The 24262-nt window shown below is 47.5% G+C and overlaps 1 protein-coding gene across 3 annotated transcripts in view; it reads left to right on the forward strand.

Moving 5' to 3' along the window:
- The window catches only part of Septin11 (septin 11), an 84432-nt gene that overhangs the window by 47036 nt on the left and 13134 nt on the right, over nucleotides 1-24262 (forward strand). For all 3 annotated transcript variants that reach the window (XM_050150328.1, XM_050150327.1, XM_050150325.1), the window contains exons 2-7: nucleotides 840-954; nucleotides 8248-8443; nucleotides 14625-14811; nucleotides 17468-17629; nucleotides 20363-20459; nucleotides 21259-21427. In XM_050150328.1, coding sequence (XP_050006285.1) covers nucleotides 840-954; nucleotides 8248-8443; nucleotides 14625-14811; nucleotides 17468-17629; nucleotides 20363-20459; nucleotides 21259-21427 — 926 coding nt within the window. The remainder of the gene's footprint in view (nucleotides 1-839; nucleotides 955-8247; nucleotides 8444-14624; nucleotides 14812-17467; nucleotides 17630-20362; nucleotides 20460-21258; nucleotides 21428-24262) is intronic.

Raw genomic sequence — 24262 nt, forward strand, 5'->3', positions numbered from 1 at the left:
CATAAATACATCAGTAAGTCAAACAGTGAAGCTTGTTTCTTCACCCACTTTGAGTATTTTGAACACAGAGCCCGTTGGTGACATAGCTGGAACACCGGCAGGCAGTCTTGTCTCCCAGAAGGCTTTTCATGGTCACCTCCGGACTTGAAGAGCCTAAGGTCCTGTAATTGATTGGTCACCGGCAAGTTCTGTTTCTGCTGAAAGAAACCTTCATGGTTGGTCTCTAATGCCCATGAGATGTGCTCACAGTTGTGGAAATGGTCAACACTGTCATCCAGGACAGATGAGTCTCTAACTCTTATGCCTTCCCCCAGCCCCCGCCAGTCCACCCTGAGGAGGTTCAGTGTGCGCAGAGCCCGCGTGAAGAAGCACCACTATGTCTGGACAGTACATGGAGGAGGTGGAACGGTTTTGTGTGTTGAGAGTTTAAGTACTTTGTGTTATGGTGGTTACAACAGCGTCCTTTGATTGTAGCCCTCTATCTATATCTTCCGCTGTGAGCATCTCGGAGCCCCCTGGGCGTCTGGAAGAATGTTTGCGCGTGTAGAAGATAAACGGGGCGTTTCTCTTGAATGATGGAAGCTAGTAATTGTCTGTGTTGTCAGCCATTGCACGTGTGAACTAGCCACTTGTAGAGCTCCTGTTTCCTGGACCCGTCCACTTAATGCAAGGAGCGCAGCCCCTGGGGAGGCTGCAGGAGCGGGAGGTCCTGGAGTTGGTAGTGAAGAAGCCAGGGAAGGCATGGACACCAGGACATCTCCCTGTGTCGCGAGGATCGCGGCAGTCACGTCTGGTGATGTAGATCAGGTCTCTCAAACGTGTCTCCTCTTCGCTTCCAGAATGAAGAGCTACGCAACTTATCACTCTCGGGTCACGTCGGATTCGACAGTCTTCCCGACCAGCTGGTCAACAAATCCACCTCTCAAGGATTCTGTTTCAACATCCTGTGTGTGGGTAAGTGAAGGTGTCCCCTCATGAAGGGGGCGTGTTTCTGGGGCAGGCGGATGATAGTTTATCCCGTTTCCCCGTTTCCTCCAGCTATATTTGGTAAGTGTTTTACAGTTTTGTGGTGGTACTCAAATTGTCTTTATTTCTGTCGTGTGGTCATGCAGCTGGTCAGTCTTTATTTTGCTATAAAAACATTGTCATTTTTTGTGGAGACACTGGACCCTCACTAGACTATAGGAAGTTGAGGGAGCTCTGGTATGTACTGGAAAAGCCTCTAACCCAGTGACTCAGTCTGTGGGTCACGGCCTCTTTGGGGGGGGGGGTCCACATATCATATATTTACATTATAATTCATAACAGTAGCAAAATTATAGTTATGAAATAGCAACAAAAATAATTTTATGGTTGGGGGGTCAGCATAATGTGAGGAGCTGTGTTAAAGGATCGCAGCCTTAGGAAGGTTGAGAACTGCTACTCTAAGCAGTGGATTCCTAGGGTCCCTGACTACGGTGAGCGCCTTCTAAAGACACATGGAGTCAGGGAGAGTTCAGATGACTCTGACACTTGAGCAAGCTTTAGCTCTCAGGACAAAAACAAACAACAAAATAATCTAGACTTCTATAGCCGCCCTTAGATTGGGATCTAGATTTGACCTTCGTTTTATTCCTTGTAGACAGTGGGAAAAATCCAAAGAGATCTGACTCTCACACCTCCGTGTGTCTTATTCAGCCCCATCCCCAGCCTTACCCCAGTGTCCTGCCTTAACCCAGGTCACCCCTGGTGTGGGAGGGTGTGGTGGCGGCAGCGGTGGTGTCTTTTCTCTCTAGCTACATCCTTTTTAAACTAAGACGAGAAAGGTAGAAAAGGGTGACAAACAAGAAAATCAAGATATAAATCTGTAATCTTGATTAAAAACTGTTCCTGAAATGCTCTTATGAAGAGCCTTGAGCCCGTTTGCCGCAGAATTTTGTTGCGATGGTCTCCTTTGCATAATCCTCTAGACATCACTCTGAGACAGGAGCATTCCTCCGTGTGGTCGCGTGAACCATCCCCACCTCTAAACCTAACAGAATGGGTTAGACTGATTTCCTGGCTAAGTGAGGTGAAATCAGAAAGGTTTGCCTTCAGTGTGAGAAGCACGCTGGCTCACCCAGATGAGGGACACTAGGGGAGTGGACGCTTTTCCTAGGGAGCCTGTTGCGGGAAGTCAGCAATGCAGAATGTGACACCTGGCCAGCACTCTGGGCCAGCTTGTTCTCTGGCACCGTGTTTTAAACCGTGGATAAGAGAATAGCAGGAAAGATGTGGTCAAAGCGGCCAACTCCTGTGTCTCTTTTTCTCGTCTTTTGGTGTTGAGTGTGGCCCTCGTGAACTACAGTTACTTCTGCAGAATGGCATAAGTGAGTTATCTTTGCAGAGGAGGGCAGTTCTTCATTAGTGTAGCAATTTGCTGGTTTTGTATTGAAAAGTGTGCTAGATTATAATTCTGAACCAATTGCTGTTCTGACTTCCCGACCGAGCCTTCCCAAAGCCCTTTCCACAATGGTTCCGTGAATTGACCTGAGGGTGGTGCCATGGCTCCTGCACTAGAATGAGAGCTGTCTTGTGGGATCTGGCTTGCTATAGGGCAGGACCTAACGGGGTACGCATACAGTGGCTTAGTGACCGAGCTCTCCTGGTAAAACACAGTTTTGATGCAGATTGGATTTCCGTATGTTAATGCTGTCCTGTGAGGTTAGAAAGAGCACTGGTCATGTCACCTCTCCTGAGTAAGTATTAATACCCTGTTTCATACATGGGCACTTTGCTTCAGTTCAGAACGCCTGGACATAAGCTTGGTGCATGATGCAGGCTTTCATGATTCCAGTTTATCTCTGAGATGGAGGTGGAGGCAAGGAGCTCATGGGCCAGCTAGTCTGGCATGCACAGCCGGAAAACAGCAGAGACCCTGGTCCAAATAAAGTGGAAAGACCAAGGCTTTCATACAGGTGCTGTCATTGACACACATGGATGTGTACACACACACACACACACACACACACCTGCCTCCTGGGATGGCAATATGTGGTCAGAACACTGTCTACTTCTTGATCTTGCTTTCTTCTGGTAGCTTCTTTGTGTTTTTGCTTGCTTTTCCTTCCAGCTGTCTGGCTTCCAGCAGTTACCAGCTTAACAATGGCGGGAAGGAACAAACCATTCCCTGACACAGATCACTGGACATCACAGATTTTTCTGAGTGTGGGGTCACATGCCCAGCCTGGCTGGGAGTGGAGGTCCATCTACTCCAAACCACAAGTGGTTCCCTAAGGAAAGAAAGGCTTACCAGAAGGGAAAGGGGTGTGGGGCCCCACACCCTGGACAGATAAGGACCCGCTCACAGGTGACAGGTGTTTTGATTTACACAAAGGATCATGCTGTTTCCATGCTTTAATTTTTTTCTCACACCATAATAAATCTGGATACACTTCCAAGATGGAGTGTGATCCTTCAGGTTTCCCAGATTTCTTTTCACGACGATTTGGCTGTGGTTTGAGTTCATGTGCTGGGGACCTAGGCTGGGTGTCATTATTGAGACGTTGCAGGACCTTTAAGAATGGGCCGTCTGTGACGGGCACTTAGGTTTTGCCTTCAGAAGGGAGGAGAGTGGTTCTCCTGGGTCTCTGTGCCTGACCTTCTGAGAGGGCATGACAGGGTTTTTGTTTTTTTTTTTTTCTGGCCATTCCTCAGCCTCTGGCTTTCTGTCTGGCCACGAGCTCTCTAATATGTATTCCATGTTGCATGTATGTTCATGTTGTCATGACATTTGCCATTATTGGGTCCTCATTAGCACCAAACTGAGGCTGGCACCACGCCTTCAGACCTCCGGAGGCAAATGTGAGCTAAACACACTTTCTATAAAATTATTCCGTCTCAGGCCTTTTATTATAGTAACGGAAATCGACTGATGCGGGACTGATGTGGAGACAGACACTGGATGACACCTCATACTGATAGGCCACAACCACGTTGCGTTACACAGACTAATAGAATTGGGTTAACTTAAGATATAAGAGCTAGCCAACAAGCAGCATGAGCTAATGGGCCAAGCAGTGTTATAATACAGTTTCTGTGTGGTTATTTCGGGTCTGTGAGGCTGAGAAAGGAACAAGCAGCCCCCCACTACAGAGTCCTGTCCCCAGTAGACTGTCTGTTAATCAGGTGGCACTTTGAATGTAATGCCCCCCCTCCCCCAGCCTCAGGGAGTGGCACTATTAGAAGGTAGGGCCTTGTTGGAGGAAGTGTGTCGCTGTGGGGGTGGGCTTTGAGGTCTTCTATGCTCAAGCTATGCCTAGTTCAGGTCACTTCCTGTTGCCTTTGGATCAAGGTGTAGAACTCTCAACTCCTTCTCCAGCACCATGCCTGCCTGCGTGACGCCATGTCCCACCATGATAAATGGACTGAACCTCTGAGCTGTAAACCAGCCCCACTTAAATGTTTTCCTTTATAAGAGTTTCTGTGGTCACGGTGTCTCTTCACAGCATTGAAACCCTAACTAAGACAATCGGCATACAAGCAAAACACTCAGACACATCAAATAAAAATAAATCTTTTTTTACAAAGGAGGGGAAAAAAAGACATGGTTTTGCTTTAGGGGAGCTTCAAGGTACAGACAGCCAGTGCATTGAAAATCTCCCCTGTGCCAGGTGGTGTGGGCCTCTAAGCCTTATGCTTGGGAGGCAGAGGCATGAGATTGCAAGTCTGAGGCTTACCTGTGCTATATAGTGAGTTCAAAACGAGCCTAGGCTACAAAGCAAGACCTTGTCAAAACAAGAGATAACACATGCCTTGGGTCCCAGCGCTCTGGAGGGCAAAGGTCTGCAGATCTATGGCGTTCAAGGCCAGCCAGGGCTACGCCATGAGACCCTGTCTCAAAAACATGAGACACACAAAAGACATCTGAACAGTTAGCTAAGAGATGGAGCGCTTGTGGAGCCTGAGCAGGACCCCAGAACTGCAAAGGACGAACCCCTCTTGGTTCTGTGACCCTTGCTGCTGCTGCGTTTCACTGACTGCTCTTGGTGAACCAACCTTGGTTAGTGTTGCTGCATCTATTTACAGCCCTTACAAGCGCAGAGAGATCACAGACCTGGGAAGCCAAACACTTGGACATTTAGAGGAAAGTGGTTTTTGCAACCAGTTGATTAACTCTGTGCTGTAAGTAGGGTCCGGAATGCTAATTGTTCACAGTTTCCACCTTAATGTAGACAATCAGTCAACAGCCATATCTTTTTAAAAAGATGGGTGGCATCCCCAACTCGCATGAGCGGAAGTCATCCTCAGGTAGTAAAAGGAGAGCATAATTGCAGTCTCGGGTAGAATCCTTGCCTTGTAAGTGGAAGTTTTATTGCTGCCCTTAGGGAAACGTAAGAGAGAAATAAGTCACTCTATGACAACCTTTGACATGCTGGAAACTTCTGGGGTGGGGGCCCTGCTTGCCTCTTTGCTGATGTCCTGCAGGGACAGTTTTCAGGGACCCAAACAGTCCCTGCGCTACACGTGTGCACGGTGGTGTGGGCACTGCCACCAGCAGGCTGCCCAGCACAGTCTGAGTCTCTTAAGGGGAGAGTGCTCCTTCTTTCTTATCTGTGTCGATCACACAGTAATTTTGTTTTGCTTGTGGCTGATTTGTGAGGAAAGGAATCATGGCCATGGGCTTGGGAAGGGCCACTCATGAAGAAGCAGACTGGCTTATGTTTTTTTTATACTGGTGTGTGTGTGTGTGTGTGTGTGTGTGTGTGTGTGTGTGTGTTACTATGAATGAGAAAATGCATTTTCAGCAAAGTAAGGAAGACCAAACTCGGTCTCAAATACTATCTGGCCAGACGCAGAGCCATCTGGAGCGACATCCAGGCAATAACCGAGGTGCAAGCTGGCAACAGTTTGTTGTTGTGCACCCTGCCGTCCCCACACCTATCCTCATTAGGATGCTGAGTCCTCAAACACCAGCTTTATAACTCCGCATCCAGTATTGCCCTTCTGTATCAACCTGTTCTCGTCTCCATGAGTTCGTAGCCTTCCCTCCCTTGTCATCTCGGCCTGTTTACATCTCTTGCCATGACAGTGTGCTGACTGTCTCTTCTAGAGAAGCGCTCTACTTGGATGACTCTCCTATGCAGCGCTGTAGCCGCCAGGCTTCTGTGGTTGTCTTTGGGTCAGAGGCCAAGACGTTGTCCTGTTTTCTGTGTCAACTCACGAGGTCGCAGGGGAGAAGGTGTGGTATTGCTCAGGAGAACAGTGTGGCTGTGGCAGGCACTTGGAATGATAGTCCCCTAGTTCGCCCTTAGCAACGTCCGGTTGGTATTTGGTTACATTCTAGACCAGATTCTAAGATATGAGAGAACGCCGTATCAGCCTAGTTCATTGTTATATTCCTAGAGCTTGGCACAGAGCTGAGTGCATAGTAGGCACTGGAAAAATACTGGCTGGCTGAGGGCTGATGAGGGAGGAAATTCTATCCGTTGGGGACACACTGGGAAGGTTACAGGGGAAGGAAAATGCACTCGAGCAACTTTTTATTGAAGAAACGAATCAATGCTAAGTGGCAAGCCACATCAGGCTGCGCGTCAGAAAAGGCCCCAACCAGAAAGCTCCATCCCGCTTTATCTTACATTGTGTCGAGAAGCAAAGATTACAACAATGTAAAGCTCTCATTGCTCAGTTTTGTCCGTATTGTGAGAGAGTTGCTGTAAGGCTATGGATTCTAGAATTTCCCCTTTCCCTGTGGGCTTTCACCATCTGAAAAATGACTCCGGCTTCCCTTCAGGAGAGGGAGTGCAGGAAGGGCTGCCAGGTTGGGGTTAGGGATTGCTGGGGGGCTGATAGATGTTGAGTCTAAGAGGACTTTCTGCTGACTGCATTGAAAAGGTGCATTTTATGACGAGTGCGTCTTGATTGCTCCCTCCTCCTCTTGCTAATCATGACAGCACCCTCGGCCTCAGCAGTGCATGGGCAGCGACAGGCTCAGTTCCCTGTCCCATAGCTCCGGGACGGAATAGATGAACCGAAGTTATGAGAGATTTTGCTTGGTCCTAAGCTGGAGGTTTACAATCCTCAGTTCATCCCGGCTTCACATTTGGCTCTCCCTGCCTGGTGCAGTTGTTTTGGTGACCTTCCCTCTGCTTTGTGCCTATGAGGAGCCCGGCACGCAGCCTTGGCTTGAAATAGCTCTGTAAATCAATAGAGCCGTTGCTTTAAGTCATGCTTAAAATATTATCACAATTGTGGCCATGAAATCCGTAAACTAGTATTTGTTATCTTGGTTTCAGCTCAGTAGAGAGGAGGGGAAAGGGTGGGGAGAGCAGAGAAATCGGCAAAGATGCCGAGCCATAGCTATAACAGATAGATCATCGCAATAACTGTGAACACTAGGACCATAGACACTAGGTTTGAACTCTGGCTCTGCCACTTTACACTGTGACTTTAAGAAAGCTATTCGGAGCCTTGTCTGCCAGTGCAGGAAACTCCAGTGCCTAGGTGATGGGGTGAACAGGAAGAATAAATGAGAGACTGTGTGGGACCTCCTATCTTGGGCCTGGCACAAAGTAGCAACTTTGGTGATTATTGTTATCAAACAGTTGCTTTGAAACATATACATTTTTTAAACATTAAATCCACTAATGTATCTTTCCTTGATAATAATCTTTTCAGGCTGATTCAGGAGAAAAAGAGATAGTTTTTATCCTTGTGGTATACAAAGTGGCCATAGGCAGACTCACAGGTACTGACTATCTAAGGGTTAGAAATATCCTTTTTTCCAACCAAGGTCTCCTGTGTGCCAGGCGGGTCTGCCACTAGGCTGTATCCCTAGCCATTTCTGTTTACTTTTTATTCTGAGGCAGTCTCGCTCAGCTGTTCAACGTGTAACTCTGCTATCACAGCCTCCTGTGTTGCTGGGATAGGAAGTCTGCACCATCAGGCCTGGCTACTAGAAAATATCCTGATCTGTGACTTCAAGCCCTCTTCTGCCGAATAGTTGATAGATTTAGAGGCTTTCCTAAAGAAGTGTTCAATCCATAGACCATCCATAGAAAGAACTATGGAAGGGGGAGAGGAGTGGGGGGAGGGGGAAAAGAGAGGGGGGAGGGGGAGAAGAGGGCTGGGAGGAGGCGGAAACTTTTTTTTTTCTTATTCTCAATAAAAAAAATTTATAGTAAAAAAAAAAAGAAAGAAAGAAAGAACTATGGGAGTCACAGTGGAATTTCCAGGAATATTGCCCTCCCCGCCTAACCCAGTTTTGATTTTCTTTTCGTGGTTATATAGGTGAGACGGGTATTGGCAAATCCACGTTGATGGACACTTTATTCAACACCAAGTTTGAAAGTGACCCCGCTACTCACAACGAGCCAGGTGTCCGGTTAAAAGCCAGAAGTTACGAACTTCAGGAAAGCAACGTACGGCTGAAGCTAACCATTGTCGACACGGTGGGATTTGGAGATCAGATTAATAAAGATGACAGGTATGTCTGAAGATTTTTGTAGACATGGGTCAGGAGAGAGGCAGTTCAAGGAAACTCCATCTCAAGGAAGATCCATCCCAGATACATTCAGAGGCCTAGAAGAAGACTCTGGTTGCAGAATTACCAAATAGTGTCTGAATAACAACTGGGGGTCAGGGAGTTGAGCCTAATGCGGAATTTGGCTCAACTTTTAAAACCCCAAATTTTAATGAATTAAAATTTCCTCTGTGCAGAGAGGATTACCTAACTAGGTAATTTACACTATAAATTCCTGTGTATGTGTGGGAAAACAACTCTTACTAAAGAAGTGAAATGTTTTAAAAGCATTTGGCACGGTGGTTTGTGCACAGGTAGAGGTCGCTCAATACCAGGGGATTCTGTGTGGTCCTAAAATCGGGCCCTGACTCATCACATAGACTTGAAGCTATACTGTAAAATACTGCAGCGAGCTTTTATTCTGGGAAACCCCAGCCCCTTTGTAAAGCCACAGAAGTGTGGGTCTTCCCTGCGAGTGGCTGTTTGCCTCTTTGAGGGAAGCTGTTAATTCTTAGAACTTGCCAGAGAGCCATGATGCGTATGTTAACTGTCCTTAGGGCCACATCCTCTCCCCTCTTGGTCAGTGACCCTGGTCTTCCATCTTCACTTCAGATGTTTAACTGTTTAAAATGTTCCACTTGTTCTCAAACTGAGCTGAGTCTTTGGTCCATAACCCCCTGCTTTAGTTTCCCTGTGAAGTGGGTTTCCTTGCAGGTTGGCCAAACCAATTAGAGAAAACCTCATTTCTACCACCATGCCTATGGCAGCCTTATAATTTATAGAAAACCACGAGACCAAGGCCAGACCATGTAGATTTCATGGTCCTTCTGGGAGGTGGACAACTAACATGGGTATTCTGCCTGCCCCAGGATGCTTCCCTGTCTCCATCAGTAGCAGACTGCCTGCCTTCTCAGTGTGGAGGCCTCTAGACCTTCAGGAGTTATGCTCGTACAAAAAGCAATTTAAGAAGGCCGAAACCATCTCGGGCCCAAAGATGATTCTAGACACATTTTTGGATAGTGACGGCATTATGGGGCTCTCTCACCCCTTTTGGATAGTGACTGCATTATGGGGCTGTATTTCTCCTTTTCATGTTCAGCAGTTTTGGGATGTTCTGCTTACAAAATGTGTCTGTGACAGAGTTTTAAAAAATCCTTCCCTCAGAATGGTGTGTGTATTTCTGTGGATGTATCCTGTAAAGTGGAATTTGAAATCTTTTGTGTAGGAATGCGTGTCATCTATATACATTGTAACAGTACCCAGTAGAAGTTAGGGCCGCAGTTCCTGACAGAAATGTGTCATTCATTCTTTAGCTGAGCAATGCGGTCTGTTTTATTGTTTTATCTGCAGAGTACTTTAAACACTCACAGTAGACACTGTCCTGTGGTAATGTGGGCAACTGTTACTTTAGTGAAAAGGACTTGATTTGCATATGATCAAAGTAGGGCCATCTGTACTGCCCTGGGGAAGGGCCCGCCAGGCTCTGTCTGACCTCCCTCTGACTCTCAGCGCCTAGCCATGGTGGTGGGGAGGTTGTGTCTGAAGGCCATTTTAATGTGAAGTGCAACACATGAGGAGAAAATCCTGGGGACCAGGAGAAGGGCACACTTGCATTATGGGATCTGGAGACAGAGGCAGGTGCATTGTGGGAGCTGGAGACAGAGCCAGCGTCTGTTCCCTGTGCTGTATAGGACTATGCTCAGTGGAAAGCCTGTCTCTTGTCTCTTTGTGGGATAGATTTCTTCTGGGAGTTGGGGAATTTCGTGTTTATGTGTTCCCTGGTTGGATTCTTGTCAGGCTTCCCACAGGACTGAGCAGTGGCCTTCATCTAACATCTGCAGAAGGACCACATTGCCTCAACACCGCCCCTGGTTTTCCTTTTGCCTCACCCTAACCGAGACTTCCCCTCAGACTGGTTTTCAGTGGCCAGCAACAAGCTGCCGAATAGCTAAGCTAGCACATGCAGATCCTCGTCTCTGCATCTGGAGTCCTCTTTAAGAAATGAGCTGACTCATATGGGTCAAGTAATAGTTTCCAAGGAGACTCCGAAGACAGGAAGTGTGATTTTTAACCTAACCTAGATACCAATTATTTTTTCCTATTTAATTTCTTGACAACTCTTGCATAACCTTTTTGAATGACTTTTGAAGCTCTAGACCCATGCCTCAAAAGGCATTGTTGACAATTGACTATAAACCTAAATGGCTTATCTAAAAGCAGTTGCTGGACAGTCTCTTTCCATCAGAATATTGGAAGTGGGATATGCATTTTTGCATCAGTGTGTAACCGTATAGGAAGGGATGCACTTTCTCAAAGTCAGGCTTATCTTTTTTTCTATTAGGCAAGCTTTTCTGCCATAGATTCAGGGCCTCAGGAATGTCCCAGTGTGTTTATAGACTTGGGACGTGTCAGCATTCTTGGAACATTATCTGCCCCTGCCCTGGCTAGCTAGAAGGAGGCAGGAAGAGAGGGGTCTGGGAGGATTTCCTGTTATGTTTAAGTCTTGTTTAAGGACTTCCTTGCTCTGGCTGTCTGTACTCATGCATGAGGGGAGGGGGATCTGGAAAGGCAAGAGCCAGCGCAGCCCTGCTCCCTAACTAGAACCAGATTAGTTTGCCCCACCTTTGGGAGGTGCCATGAACTTTAAGGTACCTACCTGCCTGGAAAGTGGACGGTCCAGCCCACCAAGAGAATCCCTGTCTCTACCATAGTTAGGAAACAGCAGTGAAGGGCAGTGTTGGCCCTTCCAATTCAGGTTTCTAGTCAGCTTCCTGGCAGAGGCACCCAGAGGTAAGGAGAATGGTCTTTGGTTAACAGATAGTGAGAGAAGAGAGAAAACATGATCACACGGTAATCATGGGAAATTGGGTTACGTTACCACTGGCCATGTTGCAAGAATGATCATAGAAAAAATCCGCAGAGAACGGCTTTTCCCTGCGATTTGAGGGCAAACGCATCTCATTTCACTGTGTCCTCATGGCTAGAAGCATATGCACAGAATGCATAGTGGAAGGGATGGTCCCTGAGAAGGAGATTATGTTCAGTATAGCAACCCCTTTGTTCTCGCTCCTACCTCCTGCTCACGTGATAGGGCCGCAATCCAGACGGTGGACTCGGCAGTGCAGAACTAGACAGGTGTCCTTTCTGTAGCGATGGGGACAAAAGGCACTTAGGTTCCGCTCTATCTTTCTGGGAGTGCAGAGAAGAGTGGAAGGGGTTGAGACACAGTGGGCCGCTTGTTTCAAGGAGACTGAGGAGAGAGCAGACCACAGGCCGGCCTGTTTCCCCAGAGGAAACTCTTCATTGTCTCGTTCCCATAACGAAACTTTAGCCTAAGGAAATTGTTCTCCGAGAGCCCAGTGGCTTTTGTTCGTTTAGAATGATATCATTTCCTCTCTCCTTTTCTTCTTTTTGGTCCTTTTTCTCCCTCCTCCTTGCTTTAAAAAGCCTCCTGGCACTTAGCTAGTGATGTTGGTAGGGACAGTTCTATTTCACAGACTAGGCCTTCGCTCCCGTGTGCTAGCTGGAGATTTCACCCTTGGCTGGGAAGGAAAGGGGCTGCATTTTGAACTCCTGGTTCTGGCACCCACAGGCTGACCATGGCAAGGAGGGAGGAAGGGCACCTATGGGGTGTAAAGAGAAGACCCATCGGAAAGATTCGTAAGCAGTTGGGTGCAGGGATCTAAAACTCAGCGGAAAGACTGGGCTGGAGGTAGAGGGCTGTGGCTTGTCATCGAAGGGATGGTCAGAATAAGTGTGGTTTCCAGGGTAACCACAGAGGAAGAGAGGGTGAAGGGCTGGCAGGAGTTTGGTAGAAGCAGCAAAGGAGGCCTAAGGGACAAAAAGAGCAAAGGATCCCAGCTCTCCAAGCAATCTCCACCGTGTTCTCACTCCACTCCACCCCAGCGTGGAGGCGGCTTAAGACCAGAGGCAATTAGTAGAAATTAGTAGAAATTAGCAGAAAGCAGAACCAAGCTTGGAGCTGCTCCTGAGACAAGGCAGGGACGGCCCAGACTCAGAAACAAGGAAGCAAGGACACATTGGTAGTATCTTCTTCTTGGTGGGATAAGGGGCTGCTGACAAGAACAGCCTGCCCCAGTTAGGAAACCCTGCAGCTCAGCCCCCCAGACATGATGGGTGACCTCCTGGGCTGTCCACTTCCCCACAGGGTGGGGCTCAGTACTAGGGAAGTGGGTACTGAAAAGGGTGTGGAGTTCTTGGGGTGCTTTCTTTTCCCTCCTCCTTTAAAAAAAAAAACCAACCACTTTCCTTGAATTTACTGCATTCTGGGTTTATTTATTTTACCTTTTTAAAGACAGGGTTTCTTGTAGCCCAAGCTTGCCTGGAACTTGCACAGCTGAGGCTGGCCTTGAACTCTCGGTTCATCTGCCTCCTGGTACTAGGATTAGAAGTGTGTACCAGGATCTACTCGAGCTGTTATTTTGGTGCTTGGCTTGTTTATCGGAAAGTGAAACACAGAAAGGTTTAGGGATGGTCCAAGGCCACGGGGATGGTGATTATGATGCTGGCTGGCTTTAGGGCTCAGGCACTTTGACCTGAATCCATGATTCTCTTACACAACTACCTGGAAATGTCATTGAATGTGGGTATTGTTATGTAATTTGTACCTATATTTCGAAACTGAGAAACTAAAGATTCTCGTTATCAACCGCTATCCTTTGCATTGGAGTTTCACAGTTCTAATTTTAATTGATGAGACATAGTCTACCTTTTTTTGTTAAACCTGTAGAGAGACTGTTTACATTCTTCCAGTGGATTATGATCAGATCATCAAAGAAGAAATAAAGTGAGCAGTGTTTAGTAGCTAAGTGTAGGAATACATACATGTGGTCCGGGCACTCGGGAAACTAAGGCAGGAATACCACAAGTTTGAGCAGAGGCTAGCCTGGACAACATAGCAAGTCCAAGGCTAGCTACTTATCGAGACTTTGCCTCCAAACACCTAAACAAGGGGCTGTGGAGATGGCTCATTCCATTTAAGTGCTCGCTATGCAAGCATGAGGACCTGAGTTCACCTCCTGAAATACATACCAAAAACCACGTGTGGTGCTGCGGGCTGGTAATTCTAGTTCTGGGGAGGAGACACCAGCGGATCCCTGGTCCTCAGTGGCCAGCTAGCAGCCTGCCTGGCAAGCCCCAAGCCAGTCAGAGACCTTGTCCCAAAAAAAGAAAGAGCAGTGCCTGAAGTTGCCCTCTAACCCACACCTGCACGCACGCATGCAGGCGCTCCCTTCCGCTCTCCTCAGGTGGGACATCTGCTTCATCCCACTGTAAGGTTTTGTAGCGTCCTCTGGGAGCTTTCAGTTTAATTTATGGGTCTAGGATCTGGATGTTGAAAGACTTGTTTTCTTACTACTGAACTGTTCTAACAAACTCACAGCAGAAAGTAAGTCTGGAGAGAAGTAATGCCTGCGTTCCTAACAGATCTGTGCCTTTGCTGCTAAAACCGAGTCCTTCTGCTTGGTTCCCTTAGAGACTGAAAGGGTTAGTGGACCTGTTGCTTACTTCCTGAAGAATGTGTTTCTGATAGGCTGTTGATGATTTTCATGGCCAGGTAATAGACTCGTCCATAGTCATCCAAGACAGAGTTAGCTGTGACTTGGTGTGGCAGAACGGGGAACAAAGTTATGGTTAGAGGACAGAATCTTAAATCACAGTTGCCCAGGCTCTTCAGTGTCTTGATGAACTTTCGGGAATGCAGAGTTCAGCCTGCGTGCATCTAAGGGATGTGCTTAGGACCCGAGGAAAGCTGGGGACAGCGATGTCCTTTTTGTTCTGAAGGCGCAGGCTGGTGTCTTTCCCTGCACCAATGCCAAGCAGGCATTAGAAGCTGTCAGAATCACTTTATTGAGACGGATTGTTTTAGAGGGTTGAGCTAAAGGACCTTGCGAGCAGATCTGAGGCACGAGAGGACGGATGTCTAGGGGCCAGTACTATGGCTGTGTGCTGCTGGAACACAGAAAGGGAAGGCAGGAAGGGAGTCGAGGCAGGAAGGTGAAGAACTTGGGCCCTGGCTCTTAGGGCAGAGCGAGTCACCCATGTTTCCCAGAAGACTGTTTGCCCCAACCTGCAAATTTTTTTTTTGAGACTAAAAAAATTGAAAAATGGTTCTTCTGCATTCTAGCTACAAGCCTATAGTGGAATATATTGATGCCCAGTTTGAGGCCTACTTGCAAGAGGAATTGAAAATTAAACGTTCTCTCTTCAACTACCATGACACGAGGATTCACGCCTGCCTTTACTTCATCGCCCCCACGGGCCACTCCCTGAAGTCCCTGGACCTGGTCACCATGAAGAAGCTAGACAGCAAGGTACTGGATGCAGCTCTATCCACCCTGGCGCCATTTCTCTAAGGGCCCAGGTTATTTTCTGGAATGCATGTAGCTGGGTTTTGTTAACGCTTTCTTCTTTCCTAGATGACAGAGATAGAGGTTGTCCGAATGAGATGAGTGCCTGAAAACCTCTTGTGAGTGTTGGTCAAGAGAAGACAAAACCAGCACATGGCCCTACATTTAGTTCTTAGACTGGGACTGGTAGATGAACATGGAGTTTATTTGCCCTCCTGGAGGCCTATAAAGCCCTGGCTATAATTTGAATCTAGAATGATATCATATTTTAATGTTTTGCCTGCTTGAGGACACTCAGCCTTCTAGATTTTCAACTGCACTCGTCTCAGAAGAAAATAAAGTCTGCGCTTCGTTTTTGGCCCTGGGCCTGGCATGTTTGTAGCCTCTGTTTCTATAGCTCTTGAAGGAAGGGGGCCTGTCGGCATGATATAATCTGATTCCAGTTTTATAACTAACTTAGTTTTCTGTTTTGAAATAAACAGAAAACACTATGTTCTGAAATGGATGATACAAGGGCATCAGGAACAACCACAAACTAAGCTGTGGTACTTTCCCCCAGACTCTGAGCCCCTCTGGCACGCAGTGGAGATTCTCACTGGATGATCAAAACTCTGGGATGTGTTTTTGGCTGTACCCACCCACCCCCTGCCCGCAAAAAAAAAAAAAAAACTGTTAAAGAGATTCTCTGCAGAGAACTAAAACATAGAGAGAATGTTCAGTAATTGACCTGTCCCCAAGTTCCTTTCTGAACCAGCCAGGCTCTTTGGGCTTCCAGCATTCATGGTGCTCTACAGAAAGAAACTCTACTGGCCTTAAAGTTATTATTATTATTATTATTATTATTATTATTATTATTACCGCCACCACCATCATCCCCACCGGACTCTGCAAGGATAACAGACATTCTTCCTCATTCTGTTCAATTCTCTGGACTTCAGTTCCTGGGAGTTTTACCTTGCCCCGTCTTGGTAGTGGCAGATCCCACGTGGTCCTTGGAAACCTGCAGGCCCTTCTGCTCTCTAAACATCCATTTGATAGAGATATTCAGGAAAGGAGTTGAAAGGAAAAGGGAAAAACCAGAGGCTGAACAAACCCAAACAAACCAAAGAGTCCAACCGCTAAGCAGATTCAACTTTCAGACAACTCAGAATATTATCGGGGATCTAGGTGCCATCTTTCAGTCTTTTTAATTCAGTTTCATTGAAAAAGGTCAAGGGAAGATGATCAGTTATGATCATTCTAGAAGATTGTAATTACCTGCTCATATGATAGTTGGTGTCTCTATTTACCCTGGTCAGTTTGGCTGAGAAAGCCATGTTTTGTCTGTGTTTTTGCATCTCGGTCTGAAGTTTGTGCACAGGTAGTCAGTAAGCTTTGCCCCTCGGGTCTGATCAAGCCTTTATCTGCTGTCAGGGATGCTTCCCTCCACTGGAGGAAGCCCAAGCCCATGGCGTTTGGGAGGATGCGAGAGAGATTGAAGACAGATTTCAGCATATCTCTCGTTCTGGTTTGTCAGGAGTTTCTGATTTGGCCCTTGAAGGGGAAAAGCAAAATATTCAAATGTGACTGAAAGACCATGGGCTCCTGAACTAGGCAGAGAGTCTAGTCTAGGTAGCTGTCTGTAACATTCTCTAAAACCCCTGTGCCTACAAGAGAGAGGGAAAAAGTTCATCATTAACCATGAACTAAAAAAAAAAAAATGTCATTTTTGTCATCCCAGCACTAAGGAGGTGGAGACAGGGGAATCAGAATCCCAGCCAGCCTGAGCCCTGAGTGGGTTTGCTGCCGGCTCCGTGAGACCCTCTCTGAAAAGACTGCATCCTTTCAGCGGGGAGTAGGAAATCATGTCCTACCTTGGGGCTTTGTGCCTGCATTCCCAGGTGTCCTGGCTCTGACCCTGGACTGTCTGTCATTAATGTCAAACTCTAAATGCTCCCCTGTTTGTAACTGAGACTGAAAGTGAGCCTTGCTGCTTTTGAGCCAGGCTCTCACGTAGCCCATGCCAGCCTCAGACTTCCTGTGTAGCTGAGGATAGATAGCCTGGACCGCTTCATCCTCCTGACTCTGCCTCCTTAGTGCTGGCATTTGATGTGTGTGCCACCACGCTCAGGTGAGCCTTGCTTTTGATCCTGGATGAAAAGGTCATTTGATAAAAACTCTTGAGTTGGGAAATTTAAAAAAATAAGTAATTTAAAAATATTTTATTTTTGGTTTAACACTTAAATCCCCCAAATTTTCAGAAAGGAAAGGGGGTCCTGCATAGTGCCGATGATGCTCCGCTTTAACAGAGCTGCCTGGGTCTCCACAAACCATGCCCCTGAAAGGAGTAGCTGTTTATTCAAAGTGGCCCGACTCCCTCGTTGTCACTGTTGTCATAGAGTAAAAGCGCTTCCTTTTACCGTGTAAAGAGGGAGGCGGTGCAGGAGAGGAAATTACAAGTGCCAGTGTGGGATGCGAGGATGGCGAGCTCAGATGATTTGTGCCTGCATCTCACTTCTCATGGTTGTCTGGTTGGCGGCATCATCTGCATCTTACGGTGGTGCCCTACAGCTTCTGTTTCTTTGTCTAGTTTTCTTTCTCGCAGCGGGACAGTGTAAACATGGGCATGCTTGCTTTGCAGGTGAACATCATTCCAATAATTGCAAAAGCAGACACCATTGCCAAGAACGAGTTGCACAAATTCAAGAGCAAGATCATGAGTGAACTCGTCAGCAACGGAGTCCAGATTTATCAGTTCCCCACAGATGAGGAAACGGTGGCCGAGATTAATGCAACCATGAGTGTAAGTCATCAGTCAAGTGGGGAGCGGAGGGAGGCCGTCCAGAACGCGTGTGTAGTGGCAGCATCGAGGGGCTGGACAAGCCTGCGCTGGGGTTTTCAGTGGGGCTCTAGCTCTGCTGTGGCTGGAGTCATTAAACTAGCCAGTGCCTCAGTTTCCCCAGCTGTCAAGTAGGGAAGAGAGTCAGGATTGTTTTAGCTTTCTGTCCACCATTGATTTCTCCGGGGTGTCTTTGTGACACTAGCCTGGGACCTCATACAAAGCCTCTCACAGGAAAGAGCCCTTGCTCTGTCCATGCTGGCAGAAATACGGCTGCCTGGCTCCCTTTGTTCAGTACTGCTTTCCACTCTGAGCTGCTTCCCTGAATCTGCAGGAAAACGGGAAGGTAAGAGGATGCTGTCCACCGCAGAGAGGTAGCTATCAGGAGATGAAGGTGTTATCTCACTGGCCAGGTCTCCTCTAGCCCAGCTGGGCCTCAGACTTCAAGTATAGCCAAGGCTGACTTCAAACTTTTGATCCTCCTGCCTCAGCCTCTTGAATGCTAGGGCATAAACCACCTTGACTGAATCAATTGCCCTTTTCCCTCAGTCATAATTTATTTACCTATTTTGGGGAGTTATAAGGGCTTTTGTTTTTAAATTAGTTTTTAGTATACAGAAGTAATGGTTCTCAAAAGCATGTTATTGTACTTTGCTCATACTAATACCTTCTGTGGAGAGCCAAGGAAGCCCTGTGTGTAAGGAGCTATTGAAGTCCCGACGAAACATGTATTGTTGGCTTGGTGACAATATCAAAGACTACTGAGGCTCAGAGGGGTAGCCAAGCCTTTCTCTAGTCTGAGTGTGAATGTTGACAGTGTGAATAAGTGCAAGTGTATGCTAACAATTAACTAGTGTGTGCAAAGACTAGCAACTGCAGTGTCTTCCTAAGGCTCACTGCTCACAGCAGAGACCTCCTGCTGAGGGTGGTTGGCACATGCCTTTAATCCCAGCACTTGGGAGGCAGAGGTAGGCATATCTTTGTAATTTTGAGGCCAGTCTGGTCTATATAGCAAATGTCAGGCCAACCAAGGCTACATAATTAGACCCTGTCTCAAAACAAAACAGAATTATTTTTAATTATGTGAATGAGTGTATATCTTTCTGTGAGTATGCGCATTTGAGAGCAGAGGCTTTGTAGCTGGAGTGGTTGTGCGCCCCTGTCCTCCCAAATGGGTGCTGGGAGCAGAACTCTGGTCCTCAGTAGGAGCACTGCACTCAGTTGTAACTGCTGAGCCGTCTCAGGTACCCTGGACCAGGAAACTCAGGTATCTTGTGCATCACACAGAAGCCATGTGTACAGCCTGAGCTGTGGATGCTGCCTGATTCTGTGTGGAAGAAGATTCATCTTGAAAACCTTCGATCCCTTTTCCACAGTGGACAGGGAGCCGTAAGCAATTCTCAGAGCAGCCACCTCAGATCTCCTGACTCCTGTGTGCTAGTAGAAAGCAGTTTTCCCCCCCCACTGCCAGGATGGAGCCATAGCTACCAGATAACCCCGTGTGGAAGAGTCCGTTGTCTTGGACACCGTACCATCTCTGCTTGAGCTAAGCTTGGGTGCAAGGCTGGAGCCAGTATTTTGGGCTAAAGTGTATTTCTGACTTGACGTTTGTGTATTGACGAGCCATCTGAAATAGTTGTGGAGCTGGGGCCTCAGCTCAGTAGTGGTCAGCTCACACCTAGCTCATGCAGGGCCTTGGGTTCCACCCCACATCTGCAGAGCCAGGAAGTAGAAAAGCCACGTTTAGAAGAAATACAATGTAAGCTAGGCGTAGTCTGTTTATACCTGACCAGTGCAGCGGTTCCACTGCAGGCCTTTGGAATCCACTGTTTGCTTCTAACGACCCCGAGCCTCAGGTCAAAGTTCACATCCATCAGAAACAATTGATCTGCATTTACCTGTCATGAAATTACAATCAAGAAGCCGATCATGCATTCGTCATTCTTAACATGCTTTACGGTTTTTTAGTATGAAGACAGTTACCCAAGATAATTTTTCTTTGCCTTCATAAAGCCCTTCTGTATCTTTTGTTAAAGATTTGGTTTGAGCTCAAAGCTAAATGAAATGCAAACTCCTACCAATCAATAAATTTAATATTTAATGGGAAGATATTTTGCATTGCTTTCATTTTTTAAATTTAAACGTGAATCAATTAAAAAGTAATTGAAATTTAAAAGTGATCATCTTGATCCCACAAGCCATGTATATGTCGAGAGATTTACTTTTATTCTGTCTGTGTGTGGGAGTGATTTGCATATGTACCACGTGCATGCAGTGCTCATGGAGACCAGAAAGAGAACATCAGGTCTTCTGGAACTGGGAACTGAACCTAGGTTTCATGGAGTAGCGGCTAGTGCTCCTAACCACTAAGCAATCTTTCCAGTCCTCCACAAGTCATGTTTTAAGTATCCTGTGGACACAGGTAATGGGTGGCAGCTGTGATAGATGACATGCAACTCAGGCTCAAGTTGATCCTCAAATCTAGTTTGTATTGGGCTGGAGAGAGTATATATACTTCATGAAGGGCTACAGGGTCCGTCAGTCCATCACTGTCCCCCGTCCCCGTTCTCCCCCCACTTCATGTGACCGCCTTTTCTCTACATAAAGAGGCCCCTCTCTAGCAGGGAGGGTGATGGGGCCAGAGGCTATGATTGGAGCTGCCGAGCATAACCGCTTGCCTCTTCTGTTGCCCGACAGGTCCATCTCCCCTTTGCTGTGGTTGGCAGCACTGAAGAAGTGAAGATTGGCAACAAGATGGCCAAGGCCAGGCAGTACCCTTGGGGTGTGGTGCAGGGTATGTCTTGTCGTGGGAAAGGGACTCTCACGTTAGTGCGTGTGGTGGAGAAATGATGGCCACAGTCCTCTCCCTGTGTCGTCTAGGGAGGTGTCCGCCTGGTGCAGGTGGGAAGGAATGGCGCCATTTAGCCACTGTGGGTCTGAGGAAGAAAGAAACGGTCTTCTGTCGGGTAGAGAGGCTAAGCAGCAGCTGCAGGCCCTGAGCCTGAGGCAGCCCCTCAAGATGTCGGGCTGTGTGGGAAATTAATAAAAATTCCTAAGAGACGAAAAGAGTCCTTCCCAGGGAGTTTGAGCCAGTGGCACCAGCAAAGCATCGGAAAGCTGGGAGAGAGCGCAAGTCTCCCAACAAGGGGCTCTTGTTTCTTCCTCGTCGCTGGGAAAGCCGTTTTCCAAGGAAATGTTATTTCAGCAAATGTTATTTCATATCAGGTGACCGGGAATAGTGGTGGTATTTAAACACTGCCCTGCTGGGTTGGGGCAGCACGGCATGGTAGGAATCCCACTTTGGAGCCAAACGTTACCCCTGTGGGGCAGTCAGCTGGCACCCCAGACCTCTGCCACAGTCTGCATGGCAGAATTGTCAGGAAGGTAAAGGAAAGATTTGGGGAGCCCCTCCTTCAGCACCCTCTTTCCACCATCGTGGTTAGTGTTTCATTGGGAGTGGAGGGAGGGACCACCACGGCATCCTCCATGCCTCTGAGACCTCCGAGGGACGGTGACAACCCCTCAGGGGTGTCACTTCTGTTGTGGGTGACTTCGCTGTAATGGCCTTCCTCCCCTTTGCTGGTTTCCTGTAGTGGAGAATGAAAACCACTGTGATTTCGTGAAGCTGAGGGAGATGCTGATCCGCGTGAACATGGAGGACTTGCGAGAGCAGACGCACACGCGCCACTATGAGTTGTACCGGCGCTGTAAGCTTGAGGAAATGGGCTTCAAGGACACCGACCCCGACAGCAAGCCCTTCAGGTAGGAGTGCACACATCAGACAGGTGTCTTGGCTGTGCAGGAAGGTGTATCGGTGCACCCCGGAATGGATTGTCGGGACTGGGGCTCTGGTACTACAGCGGCTTGGTAGGGAGGGGTTAATAGCGCAAATCTTAGGGGGCTGTGCTCAGTGAAGTGGGTGTTTTTATTGCTGACACTCCGGAGGGGTTGTTACAAGTGCTAACCTTCAAAGCACTCAAAATGTAAGCAACCTGCCTAAAGTTCCATAGGTAGGGAAAGGGGGTTGTTCTGAATCCTGGCTCCTAACCCCAACAACCAAAATTCTGTTTGTGGGGTGTAGTGACTGACCCACATTCGCCACATTCATTGTGCTGAACAGATTTAACTTCCTGAGGCCACTAGCTTTCAAATACTCTTTTTTTACAAAAAGAGTGTGTGCGCGCGCGCATGCATGTGTGTGTGTGCGTGCTTGTGTGCGTTGCCACAGAGGCCAGAAAGCAGGGGGTGTCAGATCCTCTGGTGTTGGAATTACAGTTGAGCAACTTGATGTGGGTTCTGGGCACCAAACTCGGGTCCTCTGTAGGAGCAGCCAGTGGCTTAACCACTGAGCCCTCTCTCTAGCCCTCAAGTTCTCTTGAATTTTCACACTGGTGTTCAGTTCTGAAAGCGGGTACGAAAGGGAAAAGCTTAGATAGCTTATGTATTTCCCACCTCACGGATGGATGGACAGGTGAAGTGTGAGAGGAAGAAGAGGCGATTGGAGCTGGAGAGGTGCTTAGTGGTTTGATCCCAACACCCACATCAAGGCTCGTGGCCATCTGAAGCTTCAGTTCCACGGGATTTGATACTCTCCTCTGGCTTCTTTGGGCACCAGGCACACGTGTGGTGCATACATAAATTCAGGCAAAACACCCCTACACATAAAAATAAATTTAAAAGCAAGCTAGGCTCAGCACCCTAGCAACTGCCCACCTTCTGATAGAGCTTGCCATGGTGGAGTAAGATTGCTGGTTGGGTTGATTGGAGGCGTGGCTCTGAGTCACTGTGGAAAGTGAGGCTCAAGGCCAGGTCGCCACCTCCTGGTAGAGGAAGGAATCGTCCAGTCTGAGCCTGAGCAGTGCGCTTAAGGACGATCTCAGTTGAGCCAACGTGAGGTTTTTCTGGACCCTGAGCCTCTTCTGGTAAAAGCTGCAGTGCCTTTGAGCGACTTGTTTTCCACCTCTTGTGGCCCCCACGAGGACACGCTGTAAAATGTACGAGCCACAGAACTGATGGCTGGCCAAAGAACCGGAGCCTCCAGTGCTGAGTGAAACAGTCTCCAATCGTCTGAACAGCCCCTTTGGTGGGAGGAGTTCTCTCTTGGAACCACTTTAGAGAAAGTTCAGTACTTTCTGGGCTAGTTCCCCACACAGTGAAACTGCACTCCCGTAAGCATCTCTGTGAGAACAAATGTAAATCTCATACCAAGGACAGCCGTTTGTCATGTAATCTGGTCCTGCAGGTGTGTAGACTGTCTTCAGCCAGCTAGGATGCGGTTCTGTGAAGGCGGGTATAGTAGGTCTCTCTATGGTTGCAATGTTTTTTGTTGTTGTTGTTGGTTTTTTTTTTTTTTTTACCAGAAACCAAGTTCATAAAGCCAAGCACATTTAAGGGTTAGTAAGTCTGATGGAAAAATGGCTTTTGTATAGTGTATTTGTTTCCATGTTCAAAAGTGGAACAAAGAAACTTTGTAAAGTTGGATGCAGTGGCCGGGGCCAGACAGTGTGGAGGAACACTGCATCAGGGGCCTGAGTTCAAGTCTTGGGCTCTGCTGCCTCTCATGTCCTTAACCCCTCTGGGTCAGACCAGGGAGCAAAGCGGACTTAGCAAGAGGACTTTCTTCACTGATTCAGTTCTACAGACCAGAGTCTCATCACTGAATCCAGTTCTGCTTGTCTCATTGGGAAGCACCTTAGACCGTAATATAAATGAATGGGCATGTCTGCATTCCAGCCAGTAAGACCTTACCGGCAATGACAGGAAGCGGGGGCTAAATCTGTTTCCGCGATCTACCAACACCTGGACTAGGTCATGGCCTGGACTCCTTGCCGCGTAGGTTGTTAGGGGTAATTTGCCTCTCATTGTGTTAAAAAAAACCATTCCGCACACCTGTGTTCTTTTAAGTCCTGGGATTTGAGAAATTAGAGGGTCTGGGATGCTACCTGTTCCTGCTAACGCAAGGAGAAGCCAGGTGGTCTGTCTGCCTTTCATCAAAAAGACCGGCCTTCCCATCAAGATGGCCAGGGCTGCCTTCCTGCCTGTGCAGGCAAGCAGTCCATCCGTCTGTCCGCCTGCCTCCTCCCCTCCCCCCAGTCACCCCACTGACTCTGTTGCTGGTATTTTTATTAAGGCAGCTCCTGCAATCCCAGGGTAAGGGCCTGCCTGGAGGAGGCCCAGCAGGGCTGCAGGCTATACCATCTTCCAGGCTTCAGATTTCGCTGATGACACTGGAGTTATGGTCCCCACCTCCTTCCCCATTTGGTCCCATTTCTATAGGCCCTAAGTTTCTTTTTTGATGCTGAAATAGGAAAATGTTTATACCTATATATTATTACCAAGACTCATCTACATTATAACCAAGACCTGTGTACATTATAACCAAGGCTCATACACATCATAACCAAAGCCCATATATATTATAACCAAGGCATATATATTTTTTTTAATTATTTATTTATTATGTTTACAATATTCTGTGTGTATGCCTGCAGGCCAGAAGAGGGCACCAGACCTCATTACAGATGGTTGTGAGCCACCATGTGGTTGCTGGGAATTGAACTCAGGACCTTTGGAAGAGCAGGCAATGCTCTTAACCGC

This window comes from Alexandromys fortis, unplaced genomic scaffold, assembly GCF_014885135.2.
Source record: "Alexandromys fortis isolate MF-2015 unplaced genomic scaffold, M_Fortis_MF-2015_v1.1 scaffold_0, whole genome shotgun sequence".
In the NCBI taxonomy this organism is placed as follows: Eukaryota; Metazoa; Chordata; class Mammalia; order Rodentia; family Cricetidae; genus Alexandromys; species Alexandromys fortis.